The sequence below is a fragment of the Apium graveolens genome, chromosome 8 (assembly GCF_009905375.1).
Source record: "Apium graveolens cultivar Ventura chromosome 8, ASM990537v1, whole genome shotgun sequence".
Taxonomy (NCBI): domain Eukaryota; kingdom Viridiplantae; phylum Streptophyta; class Magnoliopsida; order Apiales; family Apiaceae; genus Apium; species Apium graveolens.
Genome location: NC_133654.1, coordinates 193,523,924 through 193,540,687, shown reverse-complemented (window position 1 = coordinate 193,540,687; position 16,764 = coordinate 193,523,924). Strand labels below are relative to the sequence as shown.

Below are 16,764 nucleotides of genomic sequence, written 5' to 3'. Positions count from 1 at the left end.
TTTTATTTGATAAAACATAAACCCTAGCAGCTTGAAGAGAGTTAGAGAGAGCAAGAAGGCGGCCTCAAGAACGTGCCAGTACACACCCATCCTCCGGACGATCATTCGTGTGGATATCTTCAAGGCGTAGATCGTTCCAGCGACGGGCTACGTGGTGATCATTCAAAAAACAAAAATAACAGTCATGTCTCCTTTCATCATAAAAAAAGTGTTCGTTTCAGGTTTTCACCTCTAAACCAAAGCAGAAATCATTTTCGTATTGGTCTACAACACAACAAAAGAGTTTAAAAATATCCTAAACCCAGCTATATGTAACAACTCCCTCGGCGGTCTCCTAAGCCTCCAGTCTAGCAGTTACATTATCACAAAAGCACCACTACTCATTGCTTCCCGCCGCATCTCACACATCCTTGCCAACATGATAGGGTTAAGTGGTTATCCCAAATAATATTTACATTGTTAGGACTTGGCAACATAGAACTAAAATCATCAAAATAATTCATTCTACATATCTATATGTAACCACCTTTAACCATGCATATTCAATACTGAAATTTAAAACATCGTGATGCTCAAAATAGTATTTATACCAACATAATTAACCCTAATTCAATCATTTTAAACCTTAATTATTAAGAACATAAAAATCCAATTGTTAAATATTTATTAACCTTAATTTCAGTAGGATTTCGAGTATAAACACTAATTTACATGCACAAACAATCGACTAAAATACTAAACTAATCATAACTCACTGCATACATTATATACACAGATAAAAACATATGAATTTACATATGAATTTACATAGTTGAGATGTTCTTACCTCGCGAACGTGAAAAAATCAAATTCCTGAAAATTCCTTTCGACTATTTGAAGTTGAAATTAGTAATGTTGCCTTCTTTTTTCCCTTCAATCGCACCTCATAGCTCTCTCATCTCGTCTATTTTTTATTTCGATGATTTTGGGGGTTAAAAAAATGTCTATAGTGCGGAATTATACAGCATTACTTCGTATATTTGTCAGAATGCGCTAGTATACCAGAGTACGGGTGGATTTTTTCAAAATCAGTATCGTTGGATCAATTCAACCGCCTAAAAAACTTGTTGCTACAAAAACCGTCCATAACATATACGATTACCAGGAGCCATTTACTAATTATAAAAGTAATAATAATACTCGATGTTCAAAACCTAGTTCATTATTAAAATATAGAATTTTTACTTGTATGTTAGCTTCAAATTTGGTAATACATGTTCAAAGAGGCGAAATCCTAAAATGAGAACTATGAGACTTAATTTGTGCACATTTTTGTTTCACGCTCACACACCAAGGGTCCGGACCGTCCGCATCTCACGAAAGGACCAAGATACACCACTAAACCAAGATAATTTTGGTTGAAACAACGATTTGCGTGCCTGCAAATGGATAGTAATTGTTCCCCCGATTTTCATTTTCAAGAATTCTGATTTAATTACCGTGTCTTTTCCAATCAATAATCAATATACATAAACATATAACCCTGCCATGTTTTTTATCTACAAAAAAATACAACGGACCATGTTATCCTAGTGCAGGGTATTTTACTAAAAAGTCCTGCAAAGTAGTAGGATCCAGGTAAACATATAACAAGAAACATTTTCAATTTTAAAATTAATAAAAATTAAAAATACAGTTTTAACTTTAACCAATAACACCAAGTACAAGTTCTTCACATTTCGACATTATATGGAATGGTAGCGGCGAACCCGTTTAAATACGAAGTTACAAACAGTGTCGCAAAATTTGACACAAGTAAAAGTTATAACATACTTTTTCTTATTTGCTAGAAACACCAGGCCATATGTCAATTAGCTCTTAATGAAAGAGGAGACTAGTGGCCCTTGACAGGTACGAGACCCCCAGAATGAACAGTAGTAAGAAATCCAGTCATATTTTACCAAACTTCGGGACGAAGCTCACCACTTGCAGGAGGCATCCACCGTCCAGAGTGGTAGACACTTTCACCAACCTTCCAACCAGGGACATCCTTCATAATCCGGGCCTCTTCCTCGAGATATTTCTTCCATTCTTTCACAAACCTAAAGAAAAGCCCATGCAGTAGAATATGGGAAAACTATTCAAGGAGTTATACAGGGTGGAGAACTGTTGAGAACGAATTATATCTACCTTTCATCCTCTTCAGCTTGAAGCATGGGTAGGATCGCTCTGCGAGCAGCATACTTTTCTTCCTTAATTGCTCTACATAATCAATTTATATTTAGAATATTGTTCATAATCATAATCATATAATCTCAATAGTATTACTCATCTTACTGCAGTAGTAGCGGCTGGGATCAGAAGTCATATAATGCGATGATTGTGAGATAGTAAAGACACATTTAGTAATCATCATATTACTAGCTGAGTTATCAAAATGGCATCATATTAACCTGTATGGAGAAATTTTAGTAATATATGTTATCGTGACAGTGCTAGCGAACAAGATCTTCCTTTTCCCTGCGTTTTTTTATGCAAGTAAATGTCTACGACTGATAATGATGCAGAACAGAGTATTACAACATTTATTTCGAAGTGTTTTAGATAATTTTATAGATTAGTTATTTATATACAACTATATTAGCATTAAATATTTCTTCCCCTTGTCAAATATGGTGGAAGATAATATTGAACAGCTAATACCAATTGCCACTACAATTTAAAGTTTTATAAGCTGTGTTTTAAATAGATAATTCAAACTGACAACCCATAAATATATAAATTCTGAGCCTCTTCATGGATGGCTTTAATTGTCACACGCCATACTCTACCTACATACTTTCTGCACCGACTTCATAAGAGTTCATTACATATGTATAAATTGCGGTATCATTCTCCAAATCGAAATTTTAAAAAGCACCAAGTTTAAAGTTTTATTGGCACACCCCCATATTAAACAGATCAAGTAGATATTGCACAATGTAAACAAACTGGGGAACCCTAATTAGCGTGTATTCTAATTTACAAATCATACTGTGCTGTTATTAAAATGATTTGAAAGCTAAAATAATTGAGATTCTGTTGTAGACACTTCGGCGGAAAGTTCTGTTATGTTGGTAGTAACTGTCTACTCAATTATGGTGCTTCAGATTCATCCTTATATAAATGATAGGATTTAAGAAGAAATCCTATTGAATAAAAATGTGAGTGAATGATGGAATTTCTGTTTTCATCTCTTGATTTCTTGTGTCTTAGGCTCCTAATAGTTCTTATTCGATTAAGCATAACTAAACCTATACATAATAATATTCATATATGATTACAACAATGTTATAAGAGCTCTCCATGTGATCCTAGCATCACTAAATTCGAACTTTTTAATTCATCACTCCAATAAAAACAATTAAATGATCATTTGCATCAGTTCTCGTGCCTTCGCCAACCAAAAAAGCTGTATATATGGAGGATCAATTAAATATTCGGCAAGGAAAATTGAGCAGCATATCTTGGAAAATACTAAATAATTTGAAATTTTCATGAATATGCTCAAGATTGAAGTATATGAATTGAACACAGTGTTGTCGAAGGCATTAGGCACACCGAGGCACAAAACCTCACGGAGCCTAGGCATGAGGTGCAAGAGTGAGGCACACAAGTTAAAAGAATTTATATTTTTACATAGGTAAGACTTCAACAAATGATGTACTAGTTTATCTAAAATTACTTCGGTTTATTGCATAATTTACATTTCACATGTATATCAAATGACACTGGTAGGCTATAAACAATTATAAGAACTGAGACCTAGGCTCGAAACAAGACAAAGTGTCATATATATGTAGTGCACACTTTTGAAAACACTGATTAAATCAATCTGCAGATTTACTGTGTTTTTTCAACTAAACCAAGCCAGACAAACGAATTCACAAAATAAACTATACAACATTCAATCATCCACCACAAATAACTACATCCACTCCTACAATAATTAATTCAAATAAACTAACACATTTTCTCGATACATAGAGCAAACTCTTAACCCCGATAAATTAATAAAATTATCCCGTCCCAATACTTTCTATTAAAAACAGTTATACCATATACGAGCTCGAAACACAAATTAACCTAGGATTAACAGAAAAAAAAGAGAGAAAAATCCGCAAATTACAAACAAATAAAAATAATAATAAATTGGGGGAAAATAGAAAGAGTACCTTCGGATCTTATTACCCTTGCCGACCTCATACATACCCCAAGAGAAGGTACCAAAAGCAGCGAAGAAGATAGCAACAGCACTCGGACCCTTACTAGGGATCCGACGGGCGTACCGAACCGGAGCGAACCCGCCCGGTGGTGGACCGTCTTGAAGAAGAGGCATGTCCTTGACGCTCGCCATTCCTGGCTTGTTCCTGATTGTTGCCTCCGTCATTCTTGTGTGTTTGTGTGTGTGAATCTGAAATGTGTGTGTATTTGCAGAGAAATGATATTTGGACTTGGTGGCCGGGTCTGGTTCGGTCCGGTTTTTTAATTTTCCTTTTCCCTTTTCTTTCTTAGTATTTGGATTCTATGATTTGCTAATTTTATTTGAATTAAAACTTTTAATATTATATCATTATTTTGAATTAAATGATATTACATTTTAAATTTTTTAAATGACATGATTTATTAATAATTATATTTTAACATAAATATATTTTTAGAAATAAAAGGTATTTCTGTGATAAAATATGAAAAAAATAATATATTTGAGCTTAAATGGGTAAATTGCTAGCTATTAATAATTATTGTTAGGCCTCAATGATACTATAGAAGGGGGTTGAATATAGTATTTACAATCAATTCGATTATAAACACAAGTATGTAACAGAAAACAAGTTTATTCAATATATCAAACTCTGTTACAGTAGGTTTAATCTACTCTCTCAGTGATGTATGATATCACTAAGAGCTGCTAGGGTTACAATGAATAATATTCTCGTGAATGATAACACATATAGTGTAAACCCTAATCTGTGTTTATATACTACACAGTTACAAGATATCTCCTAATTGATATGATATGTTCTGTTTCCTAAAATACATCAATCAGAGATTATCTACTGTAGTCCCTTAGCTGTACAACTCTCCAAGCATATCTTCTTTTGTTTAATCCAGATCCTCTCCTGTAAATCAACCGCTTTTCATCCCTGAAGTGTATCCGCGCTTAAGTTCTGATGTAAGTCCTGATGGCTTAAGTTCTGATAACTTCCTGTCTTCAGTAAGTTCTGATTTCCAGTTAAGTTCTGAAACTAAACAAATCAGATTAGACATTACATCACAAATATATCTAATAATCTCCCCCAACTTGTAAATTACAAAAATATAAAAGTTTATAGATTTGATGATGTCAAAAACATTTAAGTACAAATGCAATGAGAGTTTATATGCACAACTAGATATAACTTACAGTCCATGCAGTTTTTACCAAATTCACTAAATCAGCCTGAATCCATAATGATTCCTTGCAAATTCTGATATCAGCTTGGTCCCTACATTTCTTTTAACTTCAAGTAACTGAGCTTTGACTTGCTGCAGTTCTTCATCTTCAGTATCACCAATCTGATATATGGCAGCTCTGAGTGCAGAAATTGGAGTTCTTTAAAGTTCATCTCCCAGTCTGATTACCCTTGGATGTGTAGAATCTTCATTATAGCATAAGCATCTTCCTTTCAGAATTACTTCTACCTTAGCAGAATTCTTCCTCATAGGAATTTCTCTTCCATCATCCTTAGTCATCATTGGAGTATACTATGTCATTCTTGCACCAGAAATTCTGAGTAAATCTCTTATTATCTTCAAAATATATTCTGACCATTTCCTGATAACATCAGAATTTACCTCCAGTAGATAATGAATATATTGGAGCTCTTTGACAGATTTCTTCAGCACATCAGATTCAGATAATCTATAAGTTCTGCCATCAATCAGAAATAAGATCAATTTCTCTTTTACTTCATAATCATCATGAGTATCCATCACTACTTGAGCAGAAAACACTTTGTCAAGATGCTTCTGTGTGATCTCTTTAAATGGCTTGTCAGTCAATGTGAATGGATCTCTAATATCAACTTCTATCCAGTCTGGAATTTCTCTCTGTCAGTACCTAATCCAGAAGTGTCTCTAGCTTGCTTGGCTTTTACCCCAAATGCTGCAAGTTGATTCAACATCTGATTTGTCTTAGGCTGAACTGAAATAGACTTGTTCCATAGCAGCTTCTTCTTGTCTTCTAATATTAAGCTGTCTATGTCAACTTGAGCAGTGTCAGAGGTTGATGTCTTGATGAATTGGTCAGGATTTGCAGTTTCATCTGTAGCTTGCTGTTCTGAAATATCTTCAGGATTTATTAAGTTCCGAACTTCTTCACTCTGAACAACTTGAGATATGTCAGAGGTTGTCTTAGATTCTTCTATCATCCTCTTTCTCTTCATAGTTTCAACTATTTCATCTTCAGCAGCAGTATCATCAAAGACTTGAACCATCTTGCACGCAGGATTCATCAGAATTTGAGGAATCTTCATCTTCTATTTCTTGACTGTCTCCCCAACTTTTCCTTTTCCCTTGTCTTTGGGATCAGTAGTAGTTTGAGATCTAGTCCTTGATCTAGGAATCTCTGTGGCAGATCTTTCTCTTATCACAATCCTCTTTTCTTTTGGCCTTGGTGGCTTTTTAGCATCAGAAGCTTTTGACTTGGGTTTGCTCTTCTCAGCAGCAAATTTAGCTTCTTCTTCTCTTAATTCCTCTAAATCCACTCCTGGATTATCCTTAAGGAATAGTCTCTTGGCCAATTCTTCATCAACAGATTGAATTTTGGGATCTTTGTAGAAGAATGTTGCTTTCTTTCCTTTGAATTTCAAAGTATGCAAAAACTTCTGTGACTCTTGGCTTCCAGCTTGGACTATCACATCAGAAGTAGTTTTCAGAACTTGATCATCAGTATTTGAAGTATCAGCATTTGTGATCAATAAAGGAACATCCTGATCTGTTGGCTTCTTTCCTTCCTTATTCCTCCCTTGCATAGCAGATCTATCAGAGTTCTTGCTACCAGACATTCTCTGATGAGAACTTGTCTGTTGAGTGGGAATTCTGCTCAGCTGCTTCCCTTGACTTTGACCTCTACTCTTTTCAGAGTTTCCCTGGTCATCTCCATGATCATGCTTTTTCTTCAGTGTTTGGCTTGGTGAGCATTTGGACTTAACTACCTTCTCCCCCTTTTTGGCATCATCTGTCAGGAGTAGAGAAAGAAGGAGTTCCACTGAAGATTGGATCTCATTTAACCGAGTCTGATGAGCAGCTTGATTTTGTAATACCTCATCCAGTTGGGCCTGCTGCTTGGTTTGAACAAGCTCAATAGCATCCACTTTTTCTTGAATTGGTCTGATAAACCTCTTCTTGTCTAGTTTGTGCATCATGTCTAGCTTATCAGCTATTTCCTGAAGTTTGTCAACCTTTGCATGAGTCTTGAAGTGTTGACCTTGTAGAGTTCTGGTACTGAGAGCAGTGACCTTTAGTTGATGTTTGAAGTCAGAACTTGTCAGCAACTCATCAGCTTTTGAGACATGTTATGTCAGAACATGTGGGCTAGGAATAAAATCAGGATCATGCCATTTATGTATCCACTCATCCCCCTCTAAAGGTTTTCTCCCATGGAACTGGAGCAGCCTCTTCCTCAAACTGGAATAATACATCTTTTCCTATAGGCACTGTAGTGTTTACTGGAGCTGACTCTCCAGAACTTGCTAGAATCTCCTCATCTTCAGATAACACCAAGGTGTGTGTGGCTGTAGGAGACTCTGAATCAGCTTTGTCTAAATTCTGATCTTCAGTTCCAAGATCAAGAATTGGTGTTGTTGGTATCTCAGCCTGTAAAATTGGAGAAGTAATAGGAGTTGGCTTTTTTGTAGTTGGAGCTTCCAGATATAGAACAATAGGTATATTCAAATTATGAATATCTATTTCAGGACTTGTCTCTTGTTCTTCAACATCATCTGTAGCTTTTATTGGAGAGTGAGGTGGAGAAATCACAGATTCTTATATAGGTTCTGATCTGTGGACTTCAGGAATTTCAGATTCCTGAATCAGAACTTCTTCAGGTGCTGGCAGGTCTTCAATCACAATAGGTTCTGATGAGATCAGAGGTTCCTGATCCCCTTCCTCAGCATCTTCAGTATCCTCATATTGAGTTTGTGCAATATGCACACCTGCTATTGTCTTCCTCAATCTTGATTTTCTAGATGGAGGGGTGACATGATCTGTATCAGAATGTGAAGACCTCTTTCTTTTCTGAATGCCAGAAGCTTCAGCTGCTTTCTCCTTCTGAAGAGTTGACTTTTCAGCTTCTTTTGTCACAGGTTCTGATGCAGGAACCTGGACCTGTTCTTCCTCATTTGATTCATCTCTCAGAATCAGCCTTCTCTTTCTCCTTGGTGAAGATTGAGGAACAGATTTAGCTCTTGAGGTTTTGGGTTTGGAGGATGTGCCACATTTTACAACTGGCACCTTTTGAGAAGTACTAGATGTTGATTTGTTTTTGGATTTGGGTCTGGACTGTGAAGTGCTGACAACAGGTGCTGATGTTGGTGGTTGTGAGGTAGACTGTGGTTTTTGAGTAGTGGATGGTTGTGATGGTGCTATATCAGGGAATATGGCTGTTTAAGTGTCTGGGATAGTGTTGACTAAGAACTGTTTGACAGATTGGGGTATTTGGAAAGGTCTTAGTACTTCCTTCTTGTTATCAGCAGATAACAAGTCAGTAAATGCCCTTTTATGTAACTTAAAATGTTCCATTAGGTCACTGAACACTTGTGGCTTATCAGAACAACAATAACTATAAATTAATTGACAGAACCTAGCAAAATATACTACATTTGCATCTTCCTTCATTCTGTCACCAATATAGCCTAACACAGCAGATGCATAATCAAAATGAGTCTGATTAAGAAGTGCATACCCTATTTGTTGACTCATGATTGGAATGACATCGAAATTGGAGCATTTGTTAGCAAAAGTCTTTGTGATGCAATCAAAGAAGAAGCTCAATTCCCTCCTGATATAAGGCCTCTTCAACTGTCCTGGCTTGGACAAGCTTTTTCTCATATCCCAATATTGCCATCATGTGCTGAAGAACAGATTCTCCGGGTGATGAGTTATAAGTGCAGTTTTCAGGCAGATGAAGAGCCTGCCTTACTGTAGTAACAATTACCAGATACTCATCTTCTCCTGATGAGAAGATGATGCTTGGAGATCCAGTTTCACCTCCATCATCATAGATTCCAGTCTTCCAGAACTCCAGCACTTGTTTACCAGAGATTGCTTGAGGTTGGGTGAGAGCATACCCAATCTCACTGTGAGCCAAGAAATCCTGAACAAAGTGAAGTTCTGAAGGAGCTTCATCCTTGTTCAAGATAGCAGAGTAGTTGTTTGGGACAAACTTAGCTCCATTAAAAATGACATCCTTTGGTGCCATTTCTGTTGAAAAATCAAGTGAAAATTTTATGTTTGCAAAGTGTTTGATAAAATACCTGTAAGAGAACGTCAGAAAATAAGAGAGTAAGAAAATAAGAGAGAGAGAGAGAGAGAGAGAATAGAGTAAAAGAGTGGGTAAAAGATTGTATAATCTTTTATCTCTGATATTTATACTCTACACATGGTAACGTCTCTTTTGAATTAGAACCGGCAGTTTTTACACTTGGCAGCGTGTAATTAGTCAAAACATAAATAGTGGGCACGGTAAACATGCAGTAATTATTGCACAGATGCACATACCAAAACCAACACACAACCCACTAACAAATGATTATGACTATTTTTATCTCACCTAATTATTTTTCAGTGAAATATAACCGTTATAGTAAATACCAAAAATAAGTCAAGTAAATAAATAATGCCACGTAAGCATCAGAATTTGCATCAGAACTTGACTATTATCAGAATTTAACGGTCATCAGAACATGGCTTTTGTACTCAAAAAGTGAATGACTGTGTCTGTGTTTCTTCACACAAATACTGACTGGTTTCTTCAGAGTTTAATCATCAGAACATAATCAGAACTTGTCCTCAAAATTTATGCAAATAATACTTAACTGTTTATCGGAAACAACTTAATCACCACAGTAATTTTCATCATTCATATGGAGCGATAGTGTGTGTATGTGCAAATGATCAGATAAAGATTAAAGTCTTATAAACTTCAGTATATCTTAGAAATAAGGCATAACTAAGAAAAATGCTTAAAATCTGGCTTGAATTGTGAAGTCTACTGTAGAATAAAGTTATACAAGAATCCACCTCAACTGTTTGTGCTTATTTTATGCATCTTTTAAAATTCTTTTAACAAGGGCTTCTCAGTGTAAATGAGTTACAAATGGCATCAGAATTAATGTTGTTATCAGAATATTTCTCCAGCAAACAGAGAATGTGAAAAGTCACCAAGAAAAATTAATTTGCTTTTCTAATGCATATAACTTAATACCAGCAATGCACTTGGATCTTCCCTTTCACATAAATTACTCTAGATCTCAAAGGAGTACCTGATTTCAATTTTTTTTCTTTTCTTTAATTTTCTTCAGATAAGTGAGGCTTATTAAGCTGTAGTTCATCCTTAAGATTTACTGACATTAGAATTTGACATATAAGAAGCAATAATCTAGTTTGTGACTTAGTAATAAGACACAGGAAGTAAATTTGACTAAGATCAAAATCAGAATTTGCTTGTGTTATTGATTTCCACATAAATAACTAATTCAAACATGGGATACATAGTTTGTTAAAGACTACTAAGTCAGTATCTAACAAGATAATCCTCATTGGATTGAATAGTCACGGAACATTCAAAACACTTTCAGAGTTTACAGAATCACATCGGATAATAGGCAGTGTTTAATATGTTACAATTTAAGCACAGATTATATTGAGATAAGAAAATCTGTAAACACTGATCATAAAGTCTGATGTATGAGAACAAAAACTAAACATATTTTGAGAAAGAACCAGAAACCATTTCAAGTTCATTAACCAGTCTTGTAAAAGTAGCTTCACATAGTGGTTTTGTGAAGATATCTGCTAGTTGTTAATCTGTTGGAACAAAATGCAATTCCACTGTGACGGCCTCAACCCCGGGGTCAGAAGTTGACGTCACAAAACACAATTACCAAAAATATAAACAACAAAATTGTTATTAAAATATACTAACTTGACCCCGAACCAAGATCCAATCCAGGTTCAAGTATAATTCAGGTTCTCATTAATACAAACTCTTTATTCAATATCTAAGACACACTAACTTTATTCAGCAACTCCTCAGACCTCATGGTCTGATACAAACTACCTCAGAGGAGCCAGGTCCAGTAGGGGCGGGAACACGGGTCGGTCTGACTGATCTTCTAGGCAGCTGCGAAATATACATAACAGTTTGCAAGGGTGAGCATAATAGCTCATCAGTACCAAATATGAATAACAGATTAAAACAGTAATGTAACAATAACGGGAACAGAGCTGTAATCATAATATTAACATTTCATAATGATAATCAAAGCAACTAGATATCACTAATTAGCATGCTTTGTGAAAACAACATAGTAGTGTGCTGCGTAATACCAGAGTCCAATTTTAGCATGGTAATCATTTTATAAAACCGTTGTATCAATCAATCATACTTTTATATAATTCACAAATCCCAATCAGATACATAGCGGATATGTGAAGACAGCTGATCAGGCTATCAACACCAGATGGCTCTAACTGCCATCCTATTTACCTGTTCCGGAACTCAGAGACTAGCTAGGTCTCTGACCTGCTGGATTAATCGGTTTTATAGTGCGCGCAACCGAATTAGCATCTTACGCCACCTCAATAGCCTACTCTGGCCCAAATGTATCCCATATCTGACCGTTTTATCCAGTTTTCAAAACACTTGTACCTATCTCATTTTCAAAATCATTTATTTAACCAGCACACATATAAAATCCAGTTCGCAAATCATTCCATTCGAGACAGGTACCTCTCGAAGTTACTTTTCCCCAAAACAATTTAAAAACAGTGAATTATAACTACAGGGGATACGTAACTTAAAACATTTCTGTTCCATTACGAGAATAAAACATTTAGCTATTCATATGCACTGAACCATAAAAGAATGGTCAGGGGTACTTGCCTTGCAACGCTTTACAAACCCTAAGTAGCTTTCACACTGACTTTGATCCTGGAACAACTCGACTGGGATCTACAATTACCAAAATACCCTAATTAGTTATATCGACATGCTTGATATCCTCAAATCCCAATAACCCAAATCCGACAACCCGACTCGTATTATTATTATACACATAATCATGTAATCACATCTCTCGAACATAAATAGGGGTAACACGTAACACATAATTATGTACGATTACAAATATATTTTTAGAAAATTTTGGCAGCAACTTCTTTATTTATAAGACTACCCGTCGATTATAATCGACGTCAACAATTCTCAACAATCCACAATATTATTCCGTACAACCCAACACCAATTAAAATTAATTATTTAAATCCAAACATATTTTACATAATTATTTTATTTTATTTATTTATAGAATTTAGGACTCAGAACATCGTCATCACCGTCCATCGTTGACTCAACGAAGTTCATCGTCAACGGTGGCACAATTTATTGGCGCCCGATATATTACGGGTTCCCAAATAAATTATACCGATTATTGTAAAACCAATTCCAACACGAATAATTAATATCACGAATATTAATCAATAATTCCCTGCAATAAAAGGAATTAAATTAAAATCTGCACAATCCAAACCAACAACACCCAAACGGCCCAACAACAAAACCCAACTTCCAGGCCCAATAATAGGCCCAACAGAACCAACAGAATCGAGCCCAACAGAATCCAACACAGGGAAACAGTACAGCACAGGAACCAACACGACCACAGCAAACATGCGCCGCGGCTCGCGCGCACACACCGCAAACAACACACACAACACACACAACACACACACACACACAATCATAACACACACACACACAATCACAATACACACACAAGCATATACGGATGAACAGAGAAGCAAAACCGAGTGGCCGGAAAAATAACCCACCGGAAAACGATGATGGCAATCGCACCGAGAAGCAATAGGAGAACGAAAAAGAAAAAGGAGGAGGAAGAGTGGAGAGATGAGAGATAACGAGAGAGGAGAGAAGAGAGACTGTAGAGAGATCGAGATAGAGAGACAATGAGCCGAGAACAGGGATGAAGGTGGGGTTTGTTAATTTTTTTTTTATTTACAATTGCTCCTGCTGCAACACATATCACAAAATTAAAGGATACGTGTCAATTCATTTATATATGAAATTGACACGTGTCCAAATATTATCCGGGGACCGAAAATTGCACTTATCGAACCGCCGCGACATTTAAAATGATCCCAGAAAATCATAAAAACCATCTTAATATATTATAAATATCCTGAAGAAAATAAAAATGTAACTTCCGAAATTTTAAAATAATCTTTAAAACACACTTTATGCCTGCGTTTTAACAAATAACAAAACAACGCGCGGTTAAAACAACTTCCAAAAATTTCCAAAATAATTTTAAAATTCTCAGAATAATACGAACTTAATAAAATATAAGTTTCATAATTTTTAAAGATTCCCATAATTAAATATGGATTTTAGCGTTTAACACACTCATAAAATCATTTAAAAATGAATAATTAACAAAATATTGATTTCTCAATTTTATAAAGTCCTAAAAATAATTATTGAAATTATAAAATTAGAAACCCAATTTTAAAGACAACCCAAATATTTATGGAATTAAAATTATAATAAAATCACTTTTACAAGCAAAATAAAATCATGTAACTCACTAATAAATCACACAATTCAATTCCACATATCAACAAATCATAATTAATTAAGTACAATCAATACTGCTGCCAAAAACCATTATACACCTTTTATTTATTTACTTAAACCTTTATTACACTTCCAAATAAAATAAAAATACACGAGTCGTTATATCCTTTCCCCCTTAAAAAGATTATGTCCCCAGAATCTGACTCAACTAAACAAATGAGGGATATTTATCAAGCATGTCTGACTCTAATTCCCAAGTAGACTCTTCTACTCGAGGATTTCTCCACAAAACTTTTACTATAGGAATTGACTTATTCCTAAGGACTCATTCCTTACGGTCTAGGATTTGAACCGGTTGTTCTACATAGTACAAATCTGGTTGAAGCTCAATCGGTTCGTATTCTATGACTTGATTCAAATTAGGAACATAGGGCTTCAATATAGACACGTGGAACACATTATGAATGTGCTGCCACTGTGGTGGTAACGCTATCTCATAAGTGACCTTTCCCACTTTCTTCAAAACCTCAAAGGGTCCTATGAATCTAGGGCTAAGTTTACCCTTCTGACCAAATCGTACTAACCCTTTCCAAGGTGATACCTTTAGTAACACCAGAGCTCCTATCTCTAAGTCCATGTCTTTTCTATGTAAATCTGCATATTTTCTTTGTCTATCTTGAACTGCTTCCAACCTTTTCCGAATCAACACTATAACACCCCCAAATCTGGGGTCGGGGATCCGGGTTATCATGAGTTCCATTTCCCTTAATAATACTTAATCTTAATAATCAACCAACTACTGCGTACTGTGACCCCACAATATACACACACACACCACAAGTTATAGTCTCAGAGATGAATACCAAAAATAACATAAGTCATTTTATTCAAAAATTATAAGCCATTACACCTTAAAAGGGTTTCCGAATAGATTTACATTTTTTTGCCATTATTACAATTGATAAAGATACATAAGTATGGTACATCAAAAGTTGAAAGCCTAGCCTATTGGTAGTTCATACCTCAGCTACAGCGACATCAACGCCTATAGGAAACTGCGGAACGTTTCCTATCCGCTCGCGAATTGGGAGCTTGGTCCTGTTCATCTTTTCTATCTGTTGTTGTGTGATGAAAGAAGAAAGCAAGGGTGAGCAGCAAGCCCACCAAAATAATATGTATAATGATTAACAATATATGAGCCTTCTCATAGTACTCATGAAAGTCTTGGTCAAAAGAAATGGACCAAGTTTGATATCTTAATACGATGAAGTCGTAAAATATTCAGTATATATACATATATACTTTTCAAAATCTTGGAAGTCCTCTTCCATGCATAATATACACAGAGTTCCAGTTTATAACTGTATAAAACTATCGTTGCAAGGTGATCTCATATATCTAACTTTGTCTCAACGTTTTTCTGAAAATCTTTGACATGCATAAGATAATCATTTGCTAGATATAAGTTTAAAAGATAAAGTTACAAGATACTCCAATATACTTATATCTTTTCCAAATACTACTTGAACTACCACCGTTCAAGTTATAATTAGTTTCAAAAGTTCATCACATAGATGAGACTACAAGACAAGATTTGAATAGATTCAATCTTTGAACATCATTATAAATAATGAAGTTACGAGATACTTCATTAAGTCCCGATATATATATACACCTATATATATATACATTTCATACACTCCTTGAAAACCTCTGTTATGAAAATTATAACCAGAGTTGCAATATCCAATGAATTTGGAAAGGAGAAAACCTTGGCATAAACCTGATATCTTGCTGATCAGGCAAAGATACCAATAAGTAACCTTTTCTACTAGTAGATGGACGAATTCCCCACTGGTCATCACCCTGGCCGCAATAGGACCTTATGCTGGACTGTCACTCAGCCACTTACGCATTTGATGGACTCCCACTGAGCCACTTACACTTTCATGGACGCCCACTGAGCCCATGTTGCTTATGCCGACTCAAATAGATGGACTTACTTCCCGAACGTTGGGTAAGTAATCAATTCATTTACCAAAACCGCAACCTTGTTGCGAATATAAAATACACCATAGAGCCGGATCCCTCTGGTTTTGAGCGAGTATTTAAATCCCCTTTAAAAGGAAGATCTTAAATATATATAAAAAAATGAGTTTTGGGATCCGCTCTAACTTTTAAAAATCATTTTAAAGACTCGAAAACACTTTAAAGAGTGTTTGGAGTAATGCTGATTTAATAAAGTAAATCAGTCCCAATATATTAGAAAATATCTGAATATTATTATTTAAATAATATTTCCATAAAGAATAATCTTTATACATAAAATTGAAGTAGAAGTTGTAAAACTTATACTTGAAATGAGTATTAAATAACCAAAGATATACTTATATGAAAGTACTATCTTTATTTGAATAATCAAAACTAAGTTTGATTATCGACACTTTATTCTTTAATAAAATAAAGAATATATTTCAGTAAATAATCGGAGTGATAGGTCCTCAAATGGATATTCAAATAATATTCATTAAATAATATAAACTGAGTCATAAATCCCCGAATGAATATCCAAATAATATTCAATTAATAAAATATACTGAGTTATAAGCCCTCGAATGAATATTCGAATAATATTCAATAAATAAAATAAAAGGAGTCATAAGCCCCCGAATGAATATTCGAATAATATTCAATAAATAAAATAAAAGGAGTCATAAGCCCCCGAATGAATATTTGAAATAATATTCATTATATAAAATAAAAGGAGTCATAAGCCCCCGAATGAATATTCGAGATAATATTCATTAAATAATATAAAGTTATCGAATAAACCTTATTCGATTAATAGTTTTGAAAACTACCTCAATATATATATATAAATATATATA

The 16,764-nt window shown here is 34.9% G+C and overlaps 1 protein-coding gene across 1 annotated transcript; it reads right to left on the bottom strand.

The window, feature by feature from the left end:
- Positions 1 to 1,691: 1,691 nt before the first annotated feature.
- LOC141677919 (NADH dehydrogenase [ubiquinone] 1 alpha subcomplex subunit 13-A) lies at positions 1,692 to 4,488 on the bottom strand. Its single transcript, XM_074484043.1, has 3 exons — positions 4,194 to 4,488; positions 2,170 to 2,241; positions 1,692 to 2,081 (listed from the first exon to the last, which is right to left on the bottom strand). Exons 1-3 carry the CDS (start codon positions 4,406 to 4,408, stop codon positions 1,937 to 1,939), a joined length of 432 nt encoding a protein of 143 aa, XP_074340144.1. The 5' UTR covers positions 4,409 to 4,488; the 3' UTR covers positions 1,692 to 1,936.
- Between the last annotated feature and the right edge of the window lie 12,276 nt (positions 4,489 to 16,764).

Coding starts and splice junctions, on each gene's coding strand:
- LOC141677919 (XM_074484043.1), bottom strand. CDS start 4,408: ATGACGGAGGCAACAATCAGGAACAAGCCAGGAATGGCGAGCGTCAAG. Junction 2,242..4,193: donor AAGGGTAATAAGATCCGAAG/GTACTCTTTCTA, acceptor TTGATTATGTAG/AGCAATTAAGGAAGAAAAGT. Junction 2,082..2,169: donor CAAGCTGAAGAGGATGAAAG/GTAGATATAATT, acceptor GCTTTTCTTTAG/GTTTGTGAAAGAATGGAAGA.